Here is a 25,406-nt window from a genome sequence, read left to right on the forward strand (position 1 = left end):
AGTCTATTTGTTTAACTACTTTCAAAAAGGACCTAGAAGTACATTTGCATCTCTTTACCAAGTGCATTTCCTAAAAATTCACTTCGCTGAGAGGAAATTGTGATATGACTATAGCAAAATGGGTAACCAATCCATTAGGAAAGACATTACATGACATAAGATCGAGCAAGTCTTGGAGATAGAAAACATTATTATACATAGAAAAACATAGTGGAAAAGCAACATTCTTGCCTTACTGGTACGATGGAAACAAAAGATGCTAGAAAACAGAAAACTATTACAAACGAGAGGATGCTTTAACCATCAACATTACTTTTTATTCAAACTTGTTGCTGTCATAATATGCGACCACATCACTAGAGCTCTAGAAGTGTATCATAAAGATGTATACCAACACCTTCAAAACCAGTGTCTAGTTTTAAAGTTCTAAAATCAGCAACTCATTTGCTACCTCTCCTACCATCAACTGCTTTTCTTGTCTCAGTTGCTTTTGCTATTCAAACATACAATTTACAAAGTCGTTAGATGCGCTAGTGCTTTCAAAAATCTTAAACTTGCGGTATATTAAGCTTCCGTATTAGGATGACTTGTAAACTAAAATGGGTGTATAACTACCTCCTCTTGCAGGTTTTTGACCACTCCTAACATTAACTGTGTCTGCAAAATATAGAAGTCATTAGTAAATCAACTTATAATACCTTCATTGATCAACTTTTTAAAATGGTAAGATCACCTTTATGGTTCTGACTTGTCTGAGAACGCTTTCGGTCTGTTTTTCTAACTGGCAGAGCTCGGTTACATCTGAGTGTTGAACCTTGTGCTCATTCAGATCCCTGCAAGACATACACGCAAAACAAAGACCATTTAGAAAGCCAGTTTATCTATCAAATTGTTTGAACTAAATATAGTGCGATTACCGTTGGATTATACGTGTTAACTCATCAACGGTCCGTACATCCCTACCCTGCAGTGTGAGTTCCTGTCAAAGTTCCCAGAGTTTTTATTCATAAGAATTTTAATTAAGTATACCATAGTGAGATACGTAAGTCCTCTATACTTTACGGGTAGTGTTCATTATGTTTTTCGACATTTGTTACAAATAAGGCATATATACTGAGTTATGTTGATTTTTTACAAGCCGGCATCGATTGCATTGGCTGAGATTATGTGCAAATATATGAAGTATTGATACTAGTTCATTTTCTGTATAATCAAGCATTCCGGTACCTTGCTTATTTTAGTCAATTAGGCAAAACAAGGTGGTAAATTGTAAAACTAGCAAACGTGCCCGCATGTTGTAGCAAAAAGTATTGTAACGATTAGACATTATATTAGTAGCATGTAACCTTAGACGCTAAAACTAATTTATTTAAAAAAGGAGCTAAAATTACAAGATTCGAAGTTCAAACCACTAAGTTTGTTTAAGAAGATGTTCACAAAGCTAAAATTAATTACCGTCAATAAAGTATCCCACGTAACCCAAAAATAAAGTAGATATATGCATAAAATCATACCGACACCTGTTTTATATCAATAAAAAACCATAAAATTGGATACACGCCGTCCCAATGATACCGACACCGATACCTAGGTTGTTTGATGGATATTGGTTCTTTTCATTACGATAACAACACTTGATATAGTTTGCCATGCTAAAAACGCCTTATTTTGGAATGAGTAAAGTGTCATTTTCGTTCTTAATGTTTACTGATTTATGCGAATTTCATCCAAAAAATCATTTTTTTGCATCTGCGCCCTTTTGGTTTAACGATTCTTGTCAATTTCGTCCAAATCACTAACTCCGTTTATTTTTAACATTAAGTCAAAGGTATTTATGTCTTTTTAACTTTTTTTTTCCTTTACTTATTTCAATTATTAATACTTATATATTTATAGTGGACCCACTTGACAAAAAAAATTAGAGTATGAAAAATTCAATTCATCGTCTTCCTCATGCTACCAAATTTCCGGCGGCAAATTTCTCCGGCGAGCACCATTAGCACCACCATCTTCCTCGCTAAGTGAAACCACCATTTTTCGGCCAACAATGGTGCCGATTGTTGAAGATTGAAGAAAGAGGAGATCGATGCCGGAAATTCAGGAGGGATAGACGAGCAAGTTCAGATCTTTGGTCGGAGACGGTAGTTTGTAGGGTGAGGTGAGACGGAGGATTAAGTGGGTGGCGACGATGGAGCTGGCCGGAATAAAGTAGCAGCGATGGAGGTTGAGGAAGACGATCTGAAGGCAAGGGTGGGTAATGGATTTCACCGGAGTTTGGATTTTGGTTAATATTTTAATTTTAAATAATTTTTTTATAGCATTATGTTATTTATATTTTAATAGTGAGGGCCCACTTTTTTTTCTTTTTGTCTTTTTATAAAAGAAACATTGAAATTGACAGAACTACCCATGATTTAACGATGGAAAATAAAAAAATTTAGTGATTTGGACAAAATTGGCATGAATCGTGAAACCTCAAGGATACAGATGCAAAAAAATTAATTTTGAATGAAATTCGCATAAATCAGTAAACCTCAAGAATAAAAATGGCACTTTACTCTTTTGAAATACACCTCCATTTTCTAATATAATTTTATTTGAACATTGAGAAAAAAAAATACCAATCACAACTATTTAGTTTTTTTTTTTTTTATTTAACAACGCCAAGTTTTATAAAGAAATTACAAAAAAAAAATTAAATGGGTTAAAGACATATATTGCTTATGTATAAGAGTCAAAAATCATATAAATAAATATCGGCACTAGTCCTAATAATAACTAACATCGGTATCTATGTTATTCGGTCGGTATTAGTTCGGTTAGTTATGGTATTAGTCCTGTAAAGACAGTATAGTTTAGGATACTAAAAAGTAATATATATATATATATATATATATATATATATATATATATCATAACACTTAAAATAATCAAAACCGTGTATTTAATTTTTATAAATAAAACTAATAAACACAAATTATTAGAGAAAAAATAAAGTTGCTTTTTAAAAGTTAGATGAGTTAGAAACTTATAATAATAATAATAATAATAATAATAATAATAATAATAATAATAATAGGGTAAAGGTGTAAAACTTAAAACTAAATAGAAATAAAAAGGCAAAGTACTATGCATGCAAGACCTACCGAAAGCTTAAACAACTTGCATTTGTCAATGAACAATATCATATAGCAGTGAAAACAATTTCTTGTAAGTGAAAGTGACTACTTCATAAAGAGCCAATGTCGGTGATGGTTTCACACTTTTTTTAAGATAGTACTAGTAATGCATCGGTGTGTATATATTTTCATATATATGTTGGTATTATTCATAACTCTAAAAAAGTTAAATATTTTTAAAAACTCTTAACAATTAAATATTTTTTTTAACTTTTCATATATTAACATTATTTAAGACTAGTTTTATCATATTTTATTTATAATTTTTTGATTACATATATAAATCACAAATTTGCATATGTATAAAATTTTTGTAATAACAAATTTACATATATATAAAAAAATTTAGATACGTGTAAAAACTAATTTTCATAATTGTAGTAAATATGGATATAAAAAGTGATAAAACTACACTCAAATACTATTAACATACAAAAAATTTTATAAAAACGTTAATTATTAAGAGTTCCTTCAAGTTTTTAAATAATTTAATAGTTCTGTAATGATACTCATCCTATATATATATATATATATATATATATATATATATATATATATATATATATATGGGAGGGATCTTTTGAGGACCATGTTGAGTTTTAAAAATTTAAAAACTTCATTCTAGGCCACACATTTAATTAAATGGATTAAAATATGTGGTTGAGATTAAATCTGACAAAAAAATCAAAGTATAAGAGAGAATAAAGATGTAAGTGGTTATACTAACTTTTACGTCCGTTACACATGTGGAAAAGGTCAACTCGGTGCGTAAAAAATTATGGAATTTTTTTTTATGTGTATGTAACTTACATATATTACGCATGTGTAAAAAATTCGAAAAAAAAAATCGTTACACTGAGTTCTTTCGAGTTCTTAAAACTCAAAGGGGTTCTTATTTGAAATCTCCTCTATATATATATATATATATATATATATATATATATATATATATATATATATTTACGCAAAAAAACAACAGAATTTTTTACGTACCGAGTCGACTTTTTACACATGTGTAACGGACGTAAAAGTTAATGTAATCACTTACATCTTTATTCTCTTATAATTTGACTTTTTAGTTAGATTTAATCTCAACCATATATTCCAATCCATTTAATTAAATGTATGGCCAGGAATTAAGTTCTTAAATTTTTAAAACTCAACATGGTTCTCAAAATATCTCTCCCCTGTATGTATGTGTATGTGTGTGTGTATATGTATGTATATATGTATATATCTACACACCGGCGTCTCCGGATCCGTAAAAACTCTTGAAAACCTAGTGTAAAAATCAATTTTTTTTTCTGACATTTTAAGACAGTATAATATAAGTTAATATCATCACGTAAAACAAAATAAAACCAAATAAAATAGTTGACATACCTACCAGTTTTGTTATTTGCAACATTTTAATTGTTACATAATATGTTATGTAACAATTAAAATGTTGCGTATAGTATAACTTGTTGTACGTGATTATAAGAACATATATTACATTATGTTAAAAGAAATCAAAAGCATATGGTTAAACCAGGTTTTCAAGAGTTTCTCCACTCAAGTGGGGTTTCGAGTTACATATCCCCCCCCCCTTCTCTCTCTCTCTCTCTCTCTCTCTCTCTATATATATATATATATATTAAGGGACGCTTAATTACTATTTTTGAGAATGTTTGATTCGCATACCTCGCGTACAATTTTGCGAACTGCTTCATCTGCTTGCTTGTAGTCCTGGTAGCGGTTAAGTATCTCGGGCATGCTGCTTAACGAGTTAATAAAAGCAAGGTTAGCGGCTATATTATGTAGCATGACACTAACAAACATTGGGTAGTAATTTGAAGGTGCAAAGTTGTTTGGTGAAGATATATAGCATTCAAGTAATGGTTACATACATATAGTTAAAAAAGTACATAGCACGTCTTTGTAGTCCAATATAGTATTTGGCCGTTTTGTAATAAATTAAATTTAAACTTGTTTTAAGAAAACACATTTGAATGGATCATGACCTTGCTTTTAGAGCACACACAACGGGGCCCATGTAGCATCGTTTGTGGATTCAACCAACTCAAGGTCCAAACTTTGCATTGTCGAGGTAGGTTTGTGATGTTCAGAAAAGAGGTCCGAAAATAATTAGGACCTACAAACGGACATAAATGCCCCCCCCCCCCCCTTCCCTCCCCCTCGTTCTCACACATGCAACTAACATATGTGTGTGTTTTATAGTGTTGTAGAAGAAATTAGTATATTTTAAAGAAGTTGGGAATCTTATTTGTGCAAGTTTGGTGCTGTGATTCTCTTATTAGGACTTTTCCTCAAGGTGCTAATTAATTAATATGGATCACACTCCTACGTTGGCTTGTGATGGGAGACCATGGACTAAACCTCTGAGTGTTGTTAGTCTTGCCTCGCTTGCAAATCGCTACTAGGAAAACTTTCCTCCCTTGCGAATCACTTAACATTCTAGTCTTGAATGCAATAAAACTAGAATGTTGAAAGATGATAAAAAAAATGCTCAAATTTCAACTAGTTATACAAGACGAAAGTTTCGGGGACACAAACACTTCAACAAGGCCCCATAACCAACTGACATAAAGATCTCGACGAGCAGGATCAATTCGTGTGGATGGTTCTGGCCCAACTTTCATAACCAAAGTTCTTGGTTTAAAGCCTCGATTTTATCAAACAAGACTTTTCTTCAAATTTGTCAATCTTTATCACCTTTTTTTCTAGAGTAAAACAAGTAAATCATTGATTAGCATAATTTATGCTACTATTATGGCTTTAGTTTCAAATCTTCTTGAATTTATAATTTCAAAAAGTTGACAAAAGGTTTAGTCCCTGCATAATGACACATTATGTACTATGATACGGCCCGTGTAATACACGGGTGGTTAAAAACAACAAAAAAGTTAAATTTAATAATATACATGATAGCATACGTTATAGATTCATAAGATATTAATAATGATAAACAAAATTTTACAATTCATAAATCTCTAAAAGCCTCTTTGAATATAACATTGGATGTTAACTTAATTGTTTAAGGATTTTCTAGTATTAATTATAAGTGAATTAACGATATATCATGTATAAGTCAAAAATTCAACATAATAACTACTTAGGTGGAGTTGGTAAGTATCTTTAGTTTGAAACATATCACACAATAATTTATTTTTCAAAATTTTATAAAGTGTTATTTTCATATGAAGATGGTTGTATTTGAAGAAAATCAGATCATGGGTTATAACATAACTAAACGGGTTGCTTTAATATATAGTTAGATAGATTAGTTGACTTTTTCAATTTTATATGAAAGTTTAATGAGAAATAAACATTTTAATATGTTATCATTAAGCAAGCTAGTGATTACATTGAAATAGAAGGCAAGCGGACAACAAACTGCGTCGCTATCCCTTTTTAAATTGCAAAACCAAATCTTTTAAAAATCACTTTCGCAATTAATGAGCGAACCAACAAATTATTTAAGATTAGTTACGTTGTGTATTCTTCTTTTAAATAAAAACCGCTCTCCATTAGATATGTACCTGAAGCCTTCACTCACGTGAATCACTATCATGCTAGCTAGCTAGTGGTGGCAAATATCAGTTCCAATAGCTGGAAAGGTATCTTTAAACCTCTTAAGTCTTCACTTTATAATATTCCTATATATGTTTAAGAGATTGAGATGGTTTCACATTGTTGCTCAAGGTTAGTGTACAAAAGAGCGTTGACCACAATATGATAATGTAACAGCAAGATGATGACGATGAGTCATGGATGGATAAGAGAGTTTCAGTGAGAATGGGAAATACAATTACGTTTTTAAGGATGATAATTAAGTGTATGGTGAGGTAACGGAATCACTTCATAACTGATATGTGAGACAACAAGCGGCCTACCACAGATCCGGCCTCTTATGTTGAGTTAGGGTATCAGTGTATCACATCGTAAGCATGCTAGCTATTATATGTCCAGTAGCTCTAAACATACGCACCAGCCAAATGATACATATCCAAAGAGAAAGTTGGCTCATGTAGCAATCATCACTAACTCATGTGCATTAAAAGTGTCGAATGAAAGTCTATCGTATTCACCCTTTTACGCGTATACAAACAAGAAGAATTAATATTACATGTTCATTTCTAAATATCTGTATCAATCACATCATTGCATTCATGTAAATATTAATTCTTCTTGTTTTCATGCAAAAGAGTGTAAGTATGACAAAAACATAATACAGAAACAAACCTGGTTGCATTCATAAGAGTGAACATGTCTCTTGTATAAGATGATACTATAGGTTGTCAGGACATATACGTGGCTTATAATAATACTATGTTCTTAACAATGTCAATAGCCCTTTTTCTTCCACTCGTTTTTGTTTTTTGTTTTTTGTTTTTTACATATTTTCACCTAAATAGTGAAAAAAGTATTGACACGAGTTTGTTACCCATTTTAATTACGTTAAATTTGCAGAGTATACGTAGCGTTTGCGAGGCAAATGGCTTCAAATGTGTGTCAGCATCATTATATCAACATAGATAATTTTTGTTTTGCTTGATGTGCTTTTATTATTTTACGTAAAAGATAAAATATTTGAATTTGGCTCGATATATAAACAGTTCTGTAGTTTGGTTATTCTGGTGTTTCACAGTTTGATGGTTGAACTGGTTGCCAACGTCTGAAATAATAATAATAATAATAATAATAATAATAATAATAATAATAACAACTATTATTACCTAAATCTTACTTATTTATTAATCAAAACCAGTTTATGTTTAATCTAATTATTTACAAAATTAAGCATATATAGACTAACTCTTCATTTACGTTTGAGATCTAAAAATCAATATAGTTCCGTATTTGAGTTACTTAGACTTTTCGTTTATAAGGGGTTTTCGAGCCAGAACTAAAACGCCAAATAACTAATATCGTTGAAATCTCGTCATAGGTAAGTAGACTTAAAAAAAACGTCGTTGAAAAAAACGCTATACTTCAATCATCATCATCATCATCATTATTATTATTATTATTATTATTATTATTATTATTATTATTATTATTATTATTATTATTATTATGTCAACAAAGTTAATTTTAGTTACATGAGTGCATGCTTCTCAAGAGATCACTCAAAATTACTTTCATCCAAATATGTTTAATTATGGACATTTTATCTCATCCATAATCTACGCGCTTAAAACGTGTTAGTGGTATCCGAGACATGACACTTCTTATGAACCCGTTTCTTTCTTTACTTTACGATAGATGTTATTTGTCTAGGGTGTTATAATCATCATTATTATTACTCATCGTCGTTGATGAGGTTTGCCCTGACCATTCTTACCAAGGGATGTGGATCTGCCTAAGGTGGCTCAAACACCCATGTTGATTATCGTCATACTTGATCAGGTTTTTTTCACTACTCTAATGATTAAGGAGCGACTTTCGTATTTTACCTCTCATTACAGCCAATATTGATTGTTTTACCAAGTTGAGCTCTCGAATTTATTTTTGGTTATACAAGCAAAGAGCTCCTAGGTCAATTATCCAAAACTTAACCCAAGCCACTTGACACTGTGCCTAACGTACTATGGAGTTTTTCTATCTTCTATAAATGATGCCTTCAAATTGATCATGTTTTCGTTATATTAGACATATCACTATTTGTTATGAACCCAATATCTTTCATGTTCACAACCAATAGGGTGATACATGTAAAGTAAAATCGGATATTTTATCGTCTCATTAACCCAAAACCTTTCATGATGGCACATAAATTCAATGGAGGATTTAGAGTGCAAGTGGGTGGTTCCGGGTTTTGAAATAATAGTGTAACAATATATAGAAAATATTAGAGGAACCACCTTATAAATTAGAAAGAAACCATTCTATTTATACTATAAGTGTTGGATTACCTGGTAACTTGTTTGTTTTGTAAATGGTGGCCATCTCTCTCCCTTCCTCATACTCAACCTTGTTACTCTTTCTAGAATCCTTCCACTACTCTTCCTAGAATCCTCCCACTATAAAAGTAAGTTTAGATTTATTTGTTAAATATTTAATTGTTCTTGATGTTATTAATTATTAAGTTATTTGTTAAGTTTTGGTTTTAGTTTGTTAGTTTAATTTGTTAGTTTGTAATGAACTTTGCCCGAACCATCGAATCGACCCGAACCTCGAACCGACCCGGAATTTTGTATACCCGATTCTATAAAATTGAAGCATATAAAAGTAGCGCACCACCTGAAAAAAATTTCTGGATCCACCACTGCATAAATTGATGAAAGAATAATAAACTTTATAACCTCATAATTAACAAACCATTTGAAGCAGTTATCCTAAACTTCAATAAATTTTATTCGTTAAAGTTGTGTATTATGCTTCTCTTAGAAAATGGGAGTAAAACGAGGAAGTCACAAAGTATTCTAGAAGGCATCCATCTTATCTCTCATTTCCATATGGTATCATTATATGGAAATGTTTTAACCCTACTAAGTTACTACGTACGCTGCCTTCTCATGTCTCCTAGCTGGAATTTCTTTTTGGGGGAATTTCTCAGATCTCAACTCCAATATAGCAATCAAACGTACTATCTAACTCCCAAAGTCAATTTAACAGACATATAATCTTAGATTTTAAGGTTAAATATTTTCTCTCTTGGGCCACAATTTTTTGGATTCTCAATAGGTTTAAACAGGTTTAAAAGTATAAGTAATAATCTAGAAAATATTAGATAGGATATTATAATACTAACCTACAACTAAACACATTCTACTTGTTTTACTATCTCAACAAGAAATGATATGCATAACACTGTATAAACGCGCACGCAAACAAATACAAAATGGAATACTTCTAGTTCTAATAATTCAAAAGAAATTTGATGACCGGACTTGAATTCAAGTTCTGAATTTTAGAATTGAGAAAGATATTCACACATATATATTGTATGCATAATTTGGTATCGTACAACAAGATGCTCCGGTTAACTTTTTAACGAGATATTTATTTGTATGATTCATATTCTAGTAGATATGTAAGTCAAGGGTTAAGAGGGTTAAGAGGTGGGTTATATTATATTATATTGTATTATTAATTAATGATTAATTGAAAAGTGTGCAAACATAAAAGTTATCTTCAAGTTTGTACACGGATCTTTTAAGTAAACTTTTCTTTTATGAGAAATGGAAAAAAAAATGATCACGAAACTTTTGTCATCTAAATGTTGGCCACTTTTTGGTAATTTTTGAGATTTAGTTACATGGTTTTTGGTTTTCAATTTTTTATATTTTAAAAAGCTAAGAATGTATGTGTTTTTAATTTTTCTTCTCAGTTCTGGTATAAATTTGGTGGCGAGCTGTGCCGATACTTACATAGGTACTAATATTCGATTTTAAGTTCTTAGCGTTGATCATGCTCTGTTGTTACCGCAACAAGCCAATTAATACAGACTGGATTTCCAACGTGTCCTCATCGCAGCTCATGTGTTCAAACCCACTAGTTTATTTTGAAAAGAAAAATCATCAAATGGCAAGAATGTCTTGTTAGTGTTAATTGCTATGAGATTTTTAATATTAGTTGAACAATAGAGAAATAAATCAGTTATGACATCTCAATTGCTTTAAACAATCATCATTCGTCAAAAATGTTTTAGAGTTTTAATCATTTACAACTAAACTTACAACAATAAAACCATCTTAAAACTTTGCAAACTTTAGAAAAAGTTATTTAAGTAGCTTATATGGAAAGTAATATAGCTTATATATCTTTCATGTTAAGTAATATAGCTTATATATCTTTCATGTTAAGTAATATAGCTTATATATCTTTCATGTTAAATCATATTTCTTTAGGACTTTACCCTAAGTTAAGAGGAAAAAAGGCTAATAAAATGTTGTTAAAGTGAGACAGTTAAAAAAATAGCAATTTGATAAATATGGCATCCATATATATTCATTAATCATTAGAGATGTCATGTGAGAGAGACCACCAAGCTAGTCTCAATATTTTTTAATAAGTCTCGTCTTCATAACATCAGACGCCTTGAGGTATAGCACGATGACGATATATAGCTGATCTGTGTCACAGTTTGATAATATATACATGAATTAGCATGCATGTATATTTACTACCGTTGCATCGATCAGCCGTGATCAGTTATGTGGATTCTGAGACACCATCTTAATTAGAAACTAGCTAGAATATTGGTGGATAAGAAGATATAATATATATGTTGAAAAATATCCTCGTACATCAAACATCAGACCAGATTAAATATATATATCGGATTACCAGTCCATAGGTCCAGATCAGAACATATATTAATATGCTGAGAATTAATCATTTTCTTTTCGGTTTAAACCATTGGTTGATACATGTATATATATTTGTATGATATTTGGTAGTTAAGTTAACATGAGAAGGATAAAAGAAGAAGCAGTGGTTTTGATTAGTCTCCCGGGCGGAGCATGTAAGTATGTACCTGTCACCGGTAGAAAACTCAGAGAGCCTGTTTTTCCCCGAGAAGACGAAAACCGCCACATCAACGTCACACAGCACAGAGAGCTCATGAGCTTTCTTCATCAGTCCATTCCGGCGCTTGGTGAAGGACACCTGACGGCTCACCTTATCCTGGATCCGCTTCAGTTCAACCTTCCCTCTGCCCATAGCTGCTGTTTTTTAACTTAAAAGTTTTATTTAGGTCAAGCTAGGTGGAGGCATCTTCACAGCATTAAATAACACGGGGTTGGGTGTTTTGTTACGAGACACGTGTCGCTCCATCCGGGTGGCTGTGAACCAAGAGTTTTGTAACCTTGGTGTAAGGGCGCTTTATGAGGCGCCACGTGTCAACCCATCGGGTGCTCTGAGCCATGCGTTTGAACAAAGTACAAAGTGCAAAGTATTTATTCCACAACTGTGGCTCTGCTCTGCACTCGTCACTTAAATATCTCCTCGAGCTTTTTTTTTTTTTTTTTTTTTTTTTTTTCACTTTTACTGGACGAATACACGTCACCCGCTATCCGGTTTTGACTTATGGTCTACCAAACCAAGTCAACCTATTATAAAACCAAGTGAGTGAATACGAACATAGATTTATTTCAGTCTTTCACGTAGCAGTCTCCCATAACCGAAACCGAAGCAAAGAAACTAGAAATGATAAAATTGCATAGTCACATGCCCTAGATCATGTTTTGTGTATTGTTTGCCAGGTACGTACGTATAGTATGAACATCTGCAACGACAAACTTATACAAACTGTCATTTTATCGTCACATCATATTCCGAACTTTTCTTAAAAACATCATTCTCTTCCACAACAAAAAACCTCCACAAACCCCATTAAAATAATATTAAATGTATATGGGGGTATTCTTCAGGTTAATTTTTCGAGTTTCGGGTTTTTTGGGTCGGGTTATTCGGGTTTCAATGTTCAAATTCTTGGCCTGAAACCCAACCCAAATCTCTCATCGTTTTTTCGGATTCGGGGTTTTTCGGGTTTGGTTAATCAGATTTTGAGTATCCTAAAAAACAAACAAAGATTAAAAAACTACAGCACTAAAACAAAAGCTAACATGTTTTTCTCACTTGTAACGTAAATAGCAAATAAGAAAACAAAAACAACATGGTAGAACAAACTAAAAAAGAGTAAAATGTTACAAAGTCTAGCCATAATAAATAATACAAATATAATTGTCTTCGATATGCCAAGATTAGGGTATTCGATTATAGTTGCTTTTAGTCATAAATCGAAAACATTAATAAACAGTAAATAGCATATCCATAATAAGCGGAATGACAACATTCGATATATGCATGTTATTGCTTGGTTTTAAAACTAAAAATTTATTCGGGTTTTTTCAGATTGACCCGAAACTCAGAATTCGAATCCAAGAACCAACCTCAATCACTTCAGTTCGGGTTCGAGTTTGTCTTTTCTGGGGTTCGGGTTTGTCGAGTTGGGTTTCAGGTTTCAGGTAAAAATGACAGCCATAAATCTATTTAACTGTTTTTGTGTATATTATCATTTATATTATTATATTTATAAATTCAATTCACTTCATAGTTTGAGATATGTTAAAATAATTATCAATCTAATTGTTTTCTTTTCTGATTTCTGTCATGATATAGAGTAGAAGTTTTTAACCAGGATTAAAAAGATTTGTGTAAAGTTTTTATTTTAATTTGTTTTCTTGTTTGTTGGCCTAGCTTCTTGCTAGTCTGTCGTGGTTAATGAAAGTTGTCGTTGAAAAACATTTTAGGCCTACCGGGGTGATTCAGCCAGGAGAGTCACCCCCCGCCCCTCTCTGTCTAAGCCGACAATGATATTAACTTTACCAATGTGTCCCCAATGAATCCCCTCAAGTGGAACGGTGGAGGACCAAGAGGGAGCATTATACAAAAGTATTCAAATTGAGGCCATGGAAGATTTTTGGCGAAGGTATCGGCCACTCTAAGGCTTGGTTGGAATGAATATGGTGGATAGTTTCCCAAACGCAACAAGTTCCCAAATAAAATGAGTGAAGATCAATATGTTTGCCCTTTTGTGAGATACTGGATTTAATGTAACATCCCCAAAGTTTCGGTCAAAATTTGACAAAATTATAAAGATTAAGGACCAAAAATATTCTTTAGATAAGTAACAGGAAAAATAAGATAAAAAAATGAAAGCATCTTATGTTAAGAAAATTAAAGAGGGAAAATTCATCTCACATGGAAAGAAAGAAAGAAATGGAAGCACTTTATAATGAAGGGACTTCCCATAGTAATATTCTTATATGCCTAATCACTCTCAGTAGTCCTAGCGGAAGGTAGGAAGCACCCGACGCGCACGCGCATGGGATCGGGCTCAGGCGAAATGTGGCGCTTTAATGACGAGCTTTTCATTTCGCGCGCTCGCATCGCTGCGAGCTGCATTTGTATTTTTGAACCGTGGAAGATAGATCAAGACGTGACAAGTTACTAGGGACTAAAAATGAAAATGTTAAGATTTAAGTTCTTTCGCGCGATGCGAAGGAAATAGGTAAGAAGACTTCGCACTACGCGAAGTAACTTTGTCAGGTGCCGACACGTGTCGACACGTGACAGGTCTAGGAGATGACACACTGGATGTCACACCCCAACCTAAGGCGTAAATGCCGGGGCGTGATCCGATTGCTCACAGCTCGAAGATACTATCATAGTATAAAAGTGATAATATCTAATTAATTATTTTAATTCCAAAATACACACACGTTTACAAATACAGTAACCAATTTAAATAACAAATATGTATTCAAATAAAGTTTAACTTGATTTCATCATAAAGTCTTGTCTAGTGTCCAAGCTTCAATCTTCCATACAAGTAACCTGCATATGCGTATAAAATGGAGTTTTTGTCGACATAAAGTTGAGTGAGAATATCACCAGTTTGACACCACAATAGAATAAGCATAACATGATAAATGCGAATAATGAAATCAAACCGTGAACAAGTATGTGGAACGTTGCCAAGCGAATCGGACATTGGTCACCAGCAAGAACACCCGCTATATGATTAATTGAATAGTAATTCCAACATACGAATGATTGAATGGTAATACAAGTAAGCAAGTATCACGTATGATTGATTAAATCACTCGCAATAACACGTATGCATTTGTTTGAATATATATGTAGTATAAAAATACGAATACGTACGCATATGTCCCCAAAACGTTTATGAAAATCGAGTAAAATAGGGGAATGGTAAACTCACCTGATCGATTAAGCCAAACAAGAATGTTTACGTCAAGAAAGTGGAAATCACACTCTTCGAGAATTATCGACAAAAACCCTAATTAAATAATATAATATTATGAACGAATGATGAAATACGTATAATGAATTTAGGAGTTCGACATGATTTGAGTTACAATTATGGATTATATGTTTGGATTGAACGAGTGTTTTCCAAGGACCTTTATTATTATTAAATTATAAAGATCATTGTTTGTTATAAAAATCGGGTCTACAATTAATTAACCCAAAAAAAATATGAGGTTGAGATCCATTATAATAAACGTTTACTATATATATTTATCATGAAATTTATATGTTTGTAAATTTTAACGAAGAACAAATAATATAAATATAGGTAACATGTTTAATGCGTTTGTTATACTCATATATATATACATAATTAATAAATTTATGGAAACGTTCAATGACGAGAAACACTAATATCGATGTCAAATTCTAATAAAGAAGTCGTTGGTTTAATATACACATACATTTATAATTCATATATATATATATATATATATTATCTTATAAAACAGATAGGCAACTGTTCACCTTCAACCTTCTCTCTCCTTCAGACGCTAGAATTTATTGCCCTTGGCGCTCCCTTGCAAAAGGATTCTACAATCAATCAGTGATATTAATGATCTGTTTCATATTTGTTCATATTACCTTCATCGAATTAATTTCCCTATTCATTATTGCATTAAATTGTGGTTTCAATTGGTCATCATTTTCTGATCACCCTATCTATTCATCATCTCCGTTTTAGTTGAAAACAGAAGGGGGACTCAATTTAATTGGGGTTATCTTCAATGATCTCGATTATTAAGGATCGGTTATTGGAAGAAGTGCTATAAGATGAAAGAAAGGTTAGTCAGTGTATCGAAGGAGACGACCACCAGTGCTATTGCTTTTTCCGGCCATTAACGTCAATAACTCCGGCACCAACAACAAGGTTAGTGTTTATATTATTTGAGCAGTTACCCTATTAATTAAACCTTCTTAACTGTGTATGAATTGAATGGTGTTCATCGACTTGTGAGGAATCAAAGCGCGCATCAACAATCCAGGGAAGCTCCACCACACTTTCGTTAATGGCGTAAGGTTTCGACCTTGTTTATCTGCATTTTTTCTCATTGTAAAGGATTTTGATTGATTTCCATCAACAAATGTTTGATTTTTGTTATTTAGGTTTGTCAACTATGATGGTGCGCCCAACGATTCCATTTTGTTATTGTTAGGTTCGTCACGCCTATACGTGTTATTATTATCAATGTTTGAATTATTTATCAACATAATTGGATTCTTGATAACTTTTTGATGATATTAGGGACAATAGGTATTTAATATGTTTTTTTTGTGGGATGCTTTTTTTTTTTAGGCTTTATATTTTTGTGTAATTCTTCTTTTCCCTCTTAATCGATCAATATCTAGCATGTAATTTATGAGAATGCGTGCAGTCGAATCATATGGCTTGGAGATTTAAATTACCAGATTGCCCTCTCGTATCGAGCTGCAAAGGCCCTTGTCGAGATGCGAAATTGGAGGGCTTTATTGGAAAAAGATCAGGCAAGTCTTGAAACTTAATTTTATTTTCTGCTTATTCATCCATGAATTCATATAATTATGACTCTCCAATACTCATATTAGTAGGATAGAGCGGGCTGGTCGGGTCGAGCTCGGTAGCGGGTCAAACGGGTTCTGGTCGGGACTGGTTATAAGAAAAGTGAATTTAGTTCAAAAGAATTTGGTTAGTATAGTATCAATTTTGGTTTGGGGTCAGAACAGATTATAAGGAAAATGAGTTTGGGTCAAACCGATTTCATTTTTTGTTCAGTTCTGAACGGGTATAAGCAAAATGAGTTTGGGTCAAACCGATATCATTTTTTGTTTAGTTTAGAACGGGATTAAGCAAAATGAGTTTGGGCCAAAACAGACTATTTTTAACCAAGCGGGTTTATGTGATTACAGCTTCGGATAGAACAAAGAAGGGGACGCGTGTTTAAAGGATGGGGTGGAGGGAAGATATATTTCCCTCCAACATACAAATATTCAAATAATTTGGATCGATATGCGGGCGATGATTTGCACCCGAAAGAAAAACGAAGAACACCCGTATGGTAAATATTTAAAAAAAATGAAAAGTTTAACAAAGAACCTCATTTATGACATTTTTAAGATGGATCTTTTGGTTCAAGTGCATTTTAACTTTCAAGTCCACGAAAGTTATGAAAGCAATGAAACAACAAAGACAAGGAAAGTAAAATCATGAAACTGACCAAAATACTATATATGCTGATATGGTTGTCACCTATGTTAACTTATTTATTATAAATAAAAAGATACTAATTAAGTTAATTTAAAGTTTAGGTCAATATGGGTTCTAAGAAAAATGGCTTCGGCGTCAAAACGGGTCATTTAAAAAAACAGTTTAGTTTGTGCCAAGACGGGTTTTAGCCAAAATAGAGTGGGATGAAAATAGTAGTTTTAGGGGGGGAAAAACAGATTAGAATCACAAGGATTAAAAGATGTGTTTTGTAAAAGGGAAGCCATGGGCAAAATGGTTTAATCAGATTAGAATTACAAGGCTTAAAAGATGTGTTTTGATGAGAACGAAAGCCATGGGCAAAATGGTCAACTTGCTCAAAAGGGGGTTAAATGATTCCAACATTATTTTTGGTGTATTTAAAAGTATGATGATAACTCGGCTGTCTGGTCAAGAAAGACTTTATTGTCGAGTTTGACATTTTTGTTAGGTTTGACTTTTCTAGGATCAAAATTGATTTTAGTATGAGTTGACTTTATGGTTCGCTGACTTTTTCCTTGGTCACCATTGATGCTTGGTGGGCTGTTGTTAAACATTTGTTGTTTGTATGCTTTAGTAATCAGATTTAACATGTAGAGAGTCGCTTCCCTAAGAAAATTTTGATTATTGTTGAATTTCAGCTTAATGTTTGACAGGAAATATATGGAAATTGATCGAAGTGGTTGGTTTTTTTTCTTGGTGAACGGTTGTTAGTGTGTTACTCCTTATCTTCGTAATTCCACTCTCTGTAAGTAAATAAATATGTTAACTCCTGCCATGTTCCTAAGATCACACACCAATGCATACCCAATACTTTACACATATTTCTACAACTACACATGATTATTTTAGGATTAACTTTAATCAGCGTAACTCTTTGTTTACCATTTGTCTAATTAAAGATTCAAACACAATTTCCTTGTAATACCACCATATAAACTCTCTAATCCCGTTAATGATTTCAAATCATTTTTCTACAGTTCTTGACAATTTCATCTATCTATGTTGGTTGAAGTTTCATAATCTACTGTTACTAATCTTTGAAATTGATAAAATTAGCTCAAATTACAATAATTAGCAACAAACTGTTACTAACTATTTAATTCAGTACCTAAATTTCTAAATTTGTTATGAATTAATTATTTTGGTCATCTTCAACCAAAACTTGAATAAAACTTGCATTGGTACATGAGAGTTTGCAGTGTAAGTGTAATTTGGTTCCGATGAAAACGGTTTATGTAAAATGGGTCATTTTAGAAAGGTGTCCATTTGGTTTGGGTCAAAACATGTCGTTTAAAAAATATACCAGTTTGGTTCAGGTCAAAATCGGCCATTTATTTTAAAAAGGTATCGGTTTGGTTCGTGTAAAAACGGGTCATTTTAAAATGGTATCGGTTTTGTTCATGTCAAAACAAGCCATTTTATAATGGTATCACTTTTGTTCGGGTTATTTTAAAAATGTATCAATTTTGTTCCGATCAAAATTGTTCATTTAGGCATCGATCTGGTTTCGATCACGTATTATTTAAAAAGGTATTGATTTGGTTCAAGTCAAAACTGGTCTTTTTAAAAACGTATCTGTAGCAGGTTGTTGATTACAAATAACTGAATTTTGTATGATGCTTTGTTGTGTAGATATGGAGATGGTCAGTCGACTGATAATGCGGCAACATTTTATAATTGGTTTAGCGAGGTAAATTATAAATGTTGTTTGCATTGTAGATTGGAATTATCAAGGTAATATCTAATGATTGATTTAGACTTTGTTGCTATTTGTACAGGGAGATGAGAAAGGAGATTGGCTTGAAAAACTTAACTGAGGTGTTTTGTTGGCAATGCCAACATTCTTCATCGATTTGGATGGAGTTTGTTCTACCTTACACAGAAGGCATGCACACAAATCATACATTTAACTTATTTTGGTAAAATGTGTTATATCCAAGCTAAAGAATGATGTACTCAATTTTGAAATCATACATTTGTCGTATTTCCCAATCGAATGAATTATTATATACACCAAAAAAATGTTAACTGCTTAATTTTGAAAAACAACATGTAATTTGTTTTGTGTTAGAAAAATCTGGTTTGATATACCATGTCAAAATACAATCTGCAAGGAAAATATAAATTTTGTATAGTAAAATATAAATGTTGGTACCGTAACAAACTAAATCGCTGCCAAACAAAATTTTCGTTGTCCCCGCCGCAACGCGCGGGCACATCTCCTAGTGTATATATATATATACACACACACATATATATAAACTTGTAACGAGATTAATTTTCACAAAACTTCAATTTTATGATGTCGGTTCAACTAAAATATTGTTTATTTAATAATTAATACTAATTATAATGTATTATAAATCATTAAAATATCATTAAAATAAGTTAGAAATAGCTAAAAATAAAAATAACAAAAACAGGGATTTGCTGGGACTCGAACTCAGGTTGGACGGCCAGCTCATTGCTTAACACACACACACCAGCCAACTGGGCCGGTTTATCAGTTGGTAAAAGTCTATAAACAGTTGTATATATACAGAAACCCATAAGCATTATATTTGATTAAGAACCCTAAATATACAATCGATCAATCCATTCTGTATTCATTCAATTAATGTTAGGGTTAACGTTAGACGTATCAGAACGAGCAAAACCATGTATTTGATTACTTGTGTCGATGTTTAAACACCGTCCGATTTGGGATCAACAGGGCCGGCGAAGCAATCAACGAACAGGGTATATGCAGCCTTCTATAATCCAATTGATCATAGGGCTTCGATTCGCGCTGGTATGAGAAGCGTGTAGAAGAGATTAATTGAATTATAACTAGTCTTAAGTTATATAATCGGTTCTTAGATTTAGACGGTTATTAACGTATCAATTCGCATCACACGGGATCTTGTTTCTTAATTAATTGTGTCGGTTAGGCCGCGAAGAGGAAAGATAATCATAAACATGATTCGATTCCTAGTTTAGATCGAAAATTTTGGCTCAAGTAAGCTAAATGGGTCACGGATTGGGTATTCGGGTATGGATTTCGGGTATGGGTAAACGGGTTATCTAAAGAGTATGTTAGAATTGCATTTCAGTCCTTATAGTTTTGATGTGGAAACGATAGGTGGTTAAAGTTTAGTTTGGGCTAAAAACGTACACTCCCCAAAGTTAAACATATCTTTAATAATTATAATAAACAATTAAATTGTATATATAAAAAAAAATTCTCGATAAACATGATACTTTTTATTGTTAGAATTTCCCGAATCATAAAACGAGTCGGGTAACAGTTAAAATTTCATACTTGGAAAACCCATGTTGTTACAGTCTCCCCTACTTTAGGGAATTTCGTCCCGAAATTAAGGAAAATCATAACATCATCGTTTTGAAAACAATCAAACTTTTTAAAGAAAATATCATAACATATAACTTATAATAACCGAAGCAACGCTTCAAATGACAATACGATAAGGGCACTTATATATAGGATGTACCAGCAGCGTATCCACCATGTCCTTATCATCTCATCATTCATACCGTTACCCTAGCTACCTTCGATTCTAAATCATGACACACAATTATACGTATCATGATTTCCATGAGAGGACTTGAATAATTATGTTCCGGACCATAATTACTCTTATCATCGGATGGCCCGCATAATTCGTTTCATCATGTGGGTTATAAAACCTTTAAAATCATTATTTTGAAAGAAACAATATTTTGATAATTTAAATCCAAAAGGTGATAAATATCCAAGTTTGAGTAATTAAAACCATGAAATTCTTAGTATATCTTTTGATTATTAAGAGGAAATTTAGAAGATCGAAAGAAAATTGATTTCTTGAGACGCTATAATGAATTATGATTGATAGAAATAAGATAATAAAGTAAAAGAACAAAAACCTAACGAATAAAAGGAAACGTCATTCATAAGATGGAACGTGCAACATAGTCCAACGAAAAAAATCACTCAACGTCACCTAAATAACTAAAGAGTCGATACGATGCAAAAACAGAAAAGATAGGATAGTCTTAAACGGAAATAAATAAAGCATTAAAAACTTCAAAGTCTCCAAAGATTTTCAATTACGGTTGGCTTGATTTCCTTGACTTGGAGCACTTGAGGTACTTGGATCCATGATTATTTGAGCAGCAGCAGTAGATGAATTTGGAATAGCTTGGATAGGTTGGATGTAAGGCCCCGTTCCCGGTAACCCTACTTTGGTGTTGGATTTACTCATAAACACAGTTCTAAAATCAGAGTTAATTAAAACTTTCGCGGAATAATTTAAAACTTCATACATCACATTACAAAACATTCATTCTTGTCTTAACATACAAATTGTCTTTTCATAAGTAATTAATTAAAACAGTCATAACACTTCATCATGGATGCCAAGTCTCTTCAGTCCATGCCCTGTGTCCCTCCTTAAGCCAGCTGCCTCAACCTATTTGCCTGCGTGCATACTAAAAGTCCGTTATGCTGAGTGAGTTCTAGAAAATCAATTAGCATACAATACATTCACATCCTTACTTATACGTATCCGAAGATACGTATTCATACCTTATTTACTTTTACTTCTTTCATACAACTTTATGTACATGCACACGCGCTTACATACTTTCTTTCATAAGGCCTTGTGATTTACCATAGGCTATTCTATCTCTACCATCACAGATATTATTAGGGTCAGGTCCCTTCTGTCTCAGATATTATTAGGGTCAGGTCCCTTCTGTCTCAGATATTATTAGGGTCTGGTCCCTTCTGTCTCAGATATTATCAGGGTCTGGTCCCTTCTGTCTCAGATATTATTAGGGTCTAGTCCCTTTGTCTCCAATAACCATACTTGTCACGTCACTCGATCAGACATTCATTTTCATTCATGCATACTTTACATATCTTCTGGTCATGTATATACATATATGTACATATTCATTCGTATAAACATTCCATAATAATATTCAATACTTAGTCATACATATATCATACATATATCATACACTTACCACTTAAGTTAAGTGTATTAACAACTATCACAAAGGAGTATGCACACAGCCCCAAAAACATAACGGATAATGGGGCTAGAAACTCACCTGAAGTCGATTTCTCTCGCCGTTAATAGTAATGCCCTTCTTTAGCTGTGCACGGCTAACTGTATAACGCATTACGAGTGTCAAATATCCATTACTACTACTTCTTATATCTAAGTCAATGACACCCTCAACTAACGAGGGTCCGGGGGCAACGCCCCTGGTAGCGGGGTCTAGGGGCAGCAGCCCCTAGCAGGGTCCAAGGGGCAGCGCCCCTGGCTGGGGTTGAGCTGTTTCGCTTCGCATGAAACTGTTTCGTTTCACATGGTCATGCGATGCGAAATTATTGATTTCGCTTCGCATGGCTGTGCGATGCGAAATTCCTGCCTTTCGTCGTTTTTACCATTTTAAACCCATCTTCCGACACATTCTGACCCCATGCACCTGATCCTGAACCCATATCTCTTATAGTCCAACGCCACCTTTTCATCTTAAAGTGTACCCAAGAGGTTATAACTTACCAAGTTTATATTTTTCTTACATTTTACAACCCGATCTATCCTTTTATCTGTTTGCATGACGATTCTATCCATAAAACTTAACCATTTAAACCAAAACCTACCTTTTTGCTTCGGGTTCAAGTTCAGATCTGGACAATACGTAGATCTGGACGTGATTCTTGTTGCTTGACGATGTTAAACACGAGATTCCACCCTTCTTTGACTTGGATTTTAAATCCGAGTGCTAGAGAGAGAGTATGTGTGTGTGTCTTGAGTGTGTGTGTGTGTGTTTGTGTGTTTGGATGAGAAAAGAAAAGAAAGGAAGAAGTAGTTGGGTATATATAGAGGGGGGGTTTCATGGGTCCCACCACCAATTCCCAATTCCTACTCCCAATATTATCCAAATACTTAACACTAACGACTAGCTTAACGACACACAGTTAATAACAAACTTTCTATTACGTATTATTTAACAAAAGTTGGATGTTACATTAGACTTGAACAGCTTGCATAAGTGGGGTTGGGTTGAAATGAGTTAGGTAAACTTGATCTTGCAGGTATGGAGTTGGATAAGGGTGAGTCATGTTGGTGATTGGAGCTTGCAGTGGATATGCTTGATGGGTCGGGACTTGAGAAGTAGTAGGGATGTAGTGGGGGGGGGGGGCAGGCATAGCTTGAGCTTGATGTGCATTGATAAGTCGAGGGCACGCATTGCGAAGATGACTAGGATCTCCACAATTATAGCAAGCACGGGTTTTAAGAACAACGGTTTGATCAGGTGGGGTAGTTTGGGTATCGGACGATGCACGGCAAGTGTTAGTACGGTGACCATAACGGTTGCAATTGGTGCACAAGCGACATGGAGATTGAGGCGGGTGATGGTAGTTGCAAACGGAGCATAACGGAAAAAGCCCAGTATAGTTCTTCTTGTTAGGAGCATCTTGGTTAGAGGATGGTGGGTTGGTTTTGTTAACAGCATAGTTGCGATGGTTGGATTTACGTTTGTGGAGAGAAGGGTTACCAGTTGGTTTGGGTTCGGCCTTAGCATCGGTTGAGGAATCAGCTTTAGAGTTGTCAGGGGTAGATTTAGCATCCTTACGAGGCAGGGTTCCATCTCTAACATGATCATCAGACAGTGAAGCAGCAAATGTAATAGCTTCCTCGATTGAGAAAGGGTTTCGACTAACCACAACATCACGGAAAATTGTCGGCAATCCACGAATGTACTTCCGAATACCACAACCCAAAGGAGTCACAAGGTGAGGTACTATCAGGCTAAGTTCCTTAAAACGATTCGAGTAAGTTGAATTGTCACCACCAATTTGTTTAAGCTCCCAAACTCCGTCTCGAGCCTCTGCAGTTCATGCTCAAAACAAAACTCTCTCTTCATTGCATCCTTGAGTTCCTCCCAAGACATAGCCAACACTTCATCAACACCATGTAGAGCTTTATAAGAGTTCCACCAAGTGAGAGCTCGTTCTTCAAAGACACTCGTTACGAACCTAGTACGCTTATCTTCCGGACATTCGCAGTGGATAAACTTGTTCTCCATTTGTTCAAACCAGCGGAGGAGCTTAGTAGCATTCTCCTTGCCAACATAAGAAAGGGGTTTAGCACTTGTGAAGTTCTTGTAGTGGAAATTGTTTGGTGTAGCCAAAGTAGCGGATCCACTAGAGTTGATATTTTGCTGTTGAGCCACGATCTCAGGTAGGGCAGTAGTGAACTCCTTAGTGATTCTAGCAGCCAGACGGCGATCATGAGGGGTCGACGAACGACGATGATTACGACGATGAGCATGAGAAGACATTCTACGAGGATCAACAATGAAAATGTGTGAGATGACAGGTGAGTTGTAGGAATGAGTTAATATGAAATAATGGGGATGCGTATGTATATGTATATGTATATGTATATGTATATGTATATGTATATGTATATGTATATGTATATGTATATGTATATGTATATGTATATGTATATGTATATGTATATGTATATGTATATGTATATGTATATGTATATGTATATGTATATGTATGTGTATGAATTAGTGCTAGTGGAGACTCGCGGGCGAGTCGGTATTGAAAATAATATGTATGTGTTTGAAGTATTTAAATAAATGAACAATTTTTATAAAATTTTCCAAGAATAAGATAACCCAACACATTAAACGAGTTGGCCTCCCACGAGCTTTACATGGCAATTTGAATGGCCCAACTTAATAAAGCAACATAAAGTTTGTGAATTGGCCTCCCATGAGCGTTCCATGGCAATTTGTTGGCCCAATTCAAATATCGAGTACTAAACAATTGAGTTGGTCAGCCCATGAGCATGCACATGGCATTTAACTGTCCCAACTACTTAACGAATTATCGCATCAATAGAGTTGTTTGGACCATGAGCGTTACATGGCATTTAACCGACTCAACTAAATATCGAATCAATGAATTAAATAAACTTGAATAACCAAAAACAAAATTTTAGAAGTATAACCGTTTAGTCGGTTATGCTTACCACGCAACCGTTTAGCCGATTACGGGTACCACTTGAAGTTATGGTTGCACAACATTTGTCACGCCACCAACGCTTCAAGGTGAAGGAATAAAACAAAACACGAGAATTCTT

General features: G+C 33.6%; 1 protein-coding gene across 1 annotated transcript; it reads right to left on the reverse strand.

Annotated features, from left to right (window-relative positions):
• Nucleotides 1–418: 418 nt before the first annotated feature.
• On the reverse strand, nucleotides 419–11,849 carry LOC143593140 (protein VERNALIZATION 1-like). Its single transcript, XM_077072857.1, has 6 exons — nucleotides 11,665–11,849; nucleotides 4,863–4,935; nucleotides 918–979; nucleotides 734–833; nucleotides 616–657; nucleotides 419–493 (listed from the first exon to the last, which is right to left on the reverse strand). Exons 1-6 carry the CDS (start codon nucleotides 11,847–11,849, stop codon nucleotides 419–421), a joined length of 537 nt encoding a protein of 178 aa, XP_076928972.1.
• Nucleotides 11,850–25,406: the final 13,557 nt, after the last annotated feature.

Source organism: Bidens hawaiensis, unplaced genomic scaffold, assembly GCF_021521415.1.
Source record: "Bidens hawaiensis isolate Kalapana, Puna unplaced genomic scaffold, B.hawaiensis_p1.1 tig00041722_1, whole genome shotgun sequence".
NCBI lineage: Eukaryota > Viridiplantae > Streptophyta > Magnoliopsida > Asterales > Asteraceae > Bidens > Bidens hawaiensis.

What these genes read in the sequence shown, in the direction of transcription:
- LOC143593140 (XM_077072857.1), bottom strand. Translation starts at nt 11,849, where the DNA reads ATGGGCAGAGGGAAGGTTGAACTGAAGCGGATCCAGGATAAGGTGAGC. An exon ending in TTAACACGTATAATCCAACG is followed by an intron (nt 834 to 917) that starts GTAATCGCACTA and finishes TATGTCTTGCAG; the next exon opens with GGATCTGAATGAGCACAAGG. An exon ending in GACAAGTCAGAACCATAAAG is followed by an intron (nt 658 to 733) that starts GTGATCTTACCA and finishes TATATTTTGCAG; the next exon opens with ACACAGTTAATGTTAGGAGT.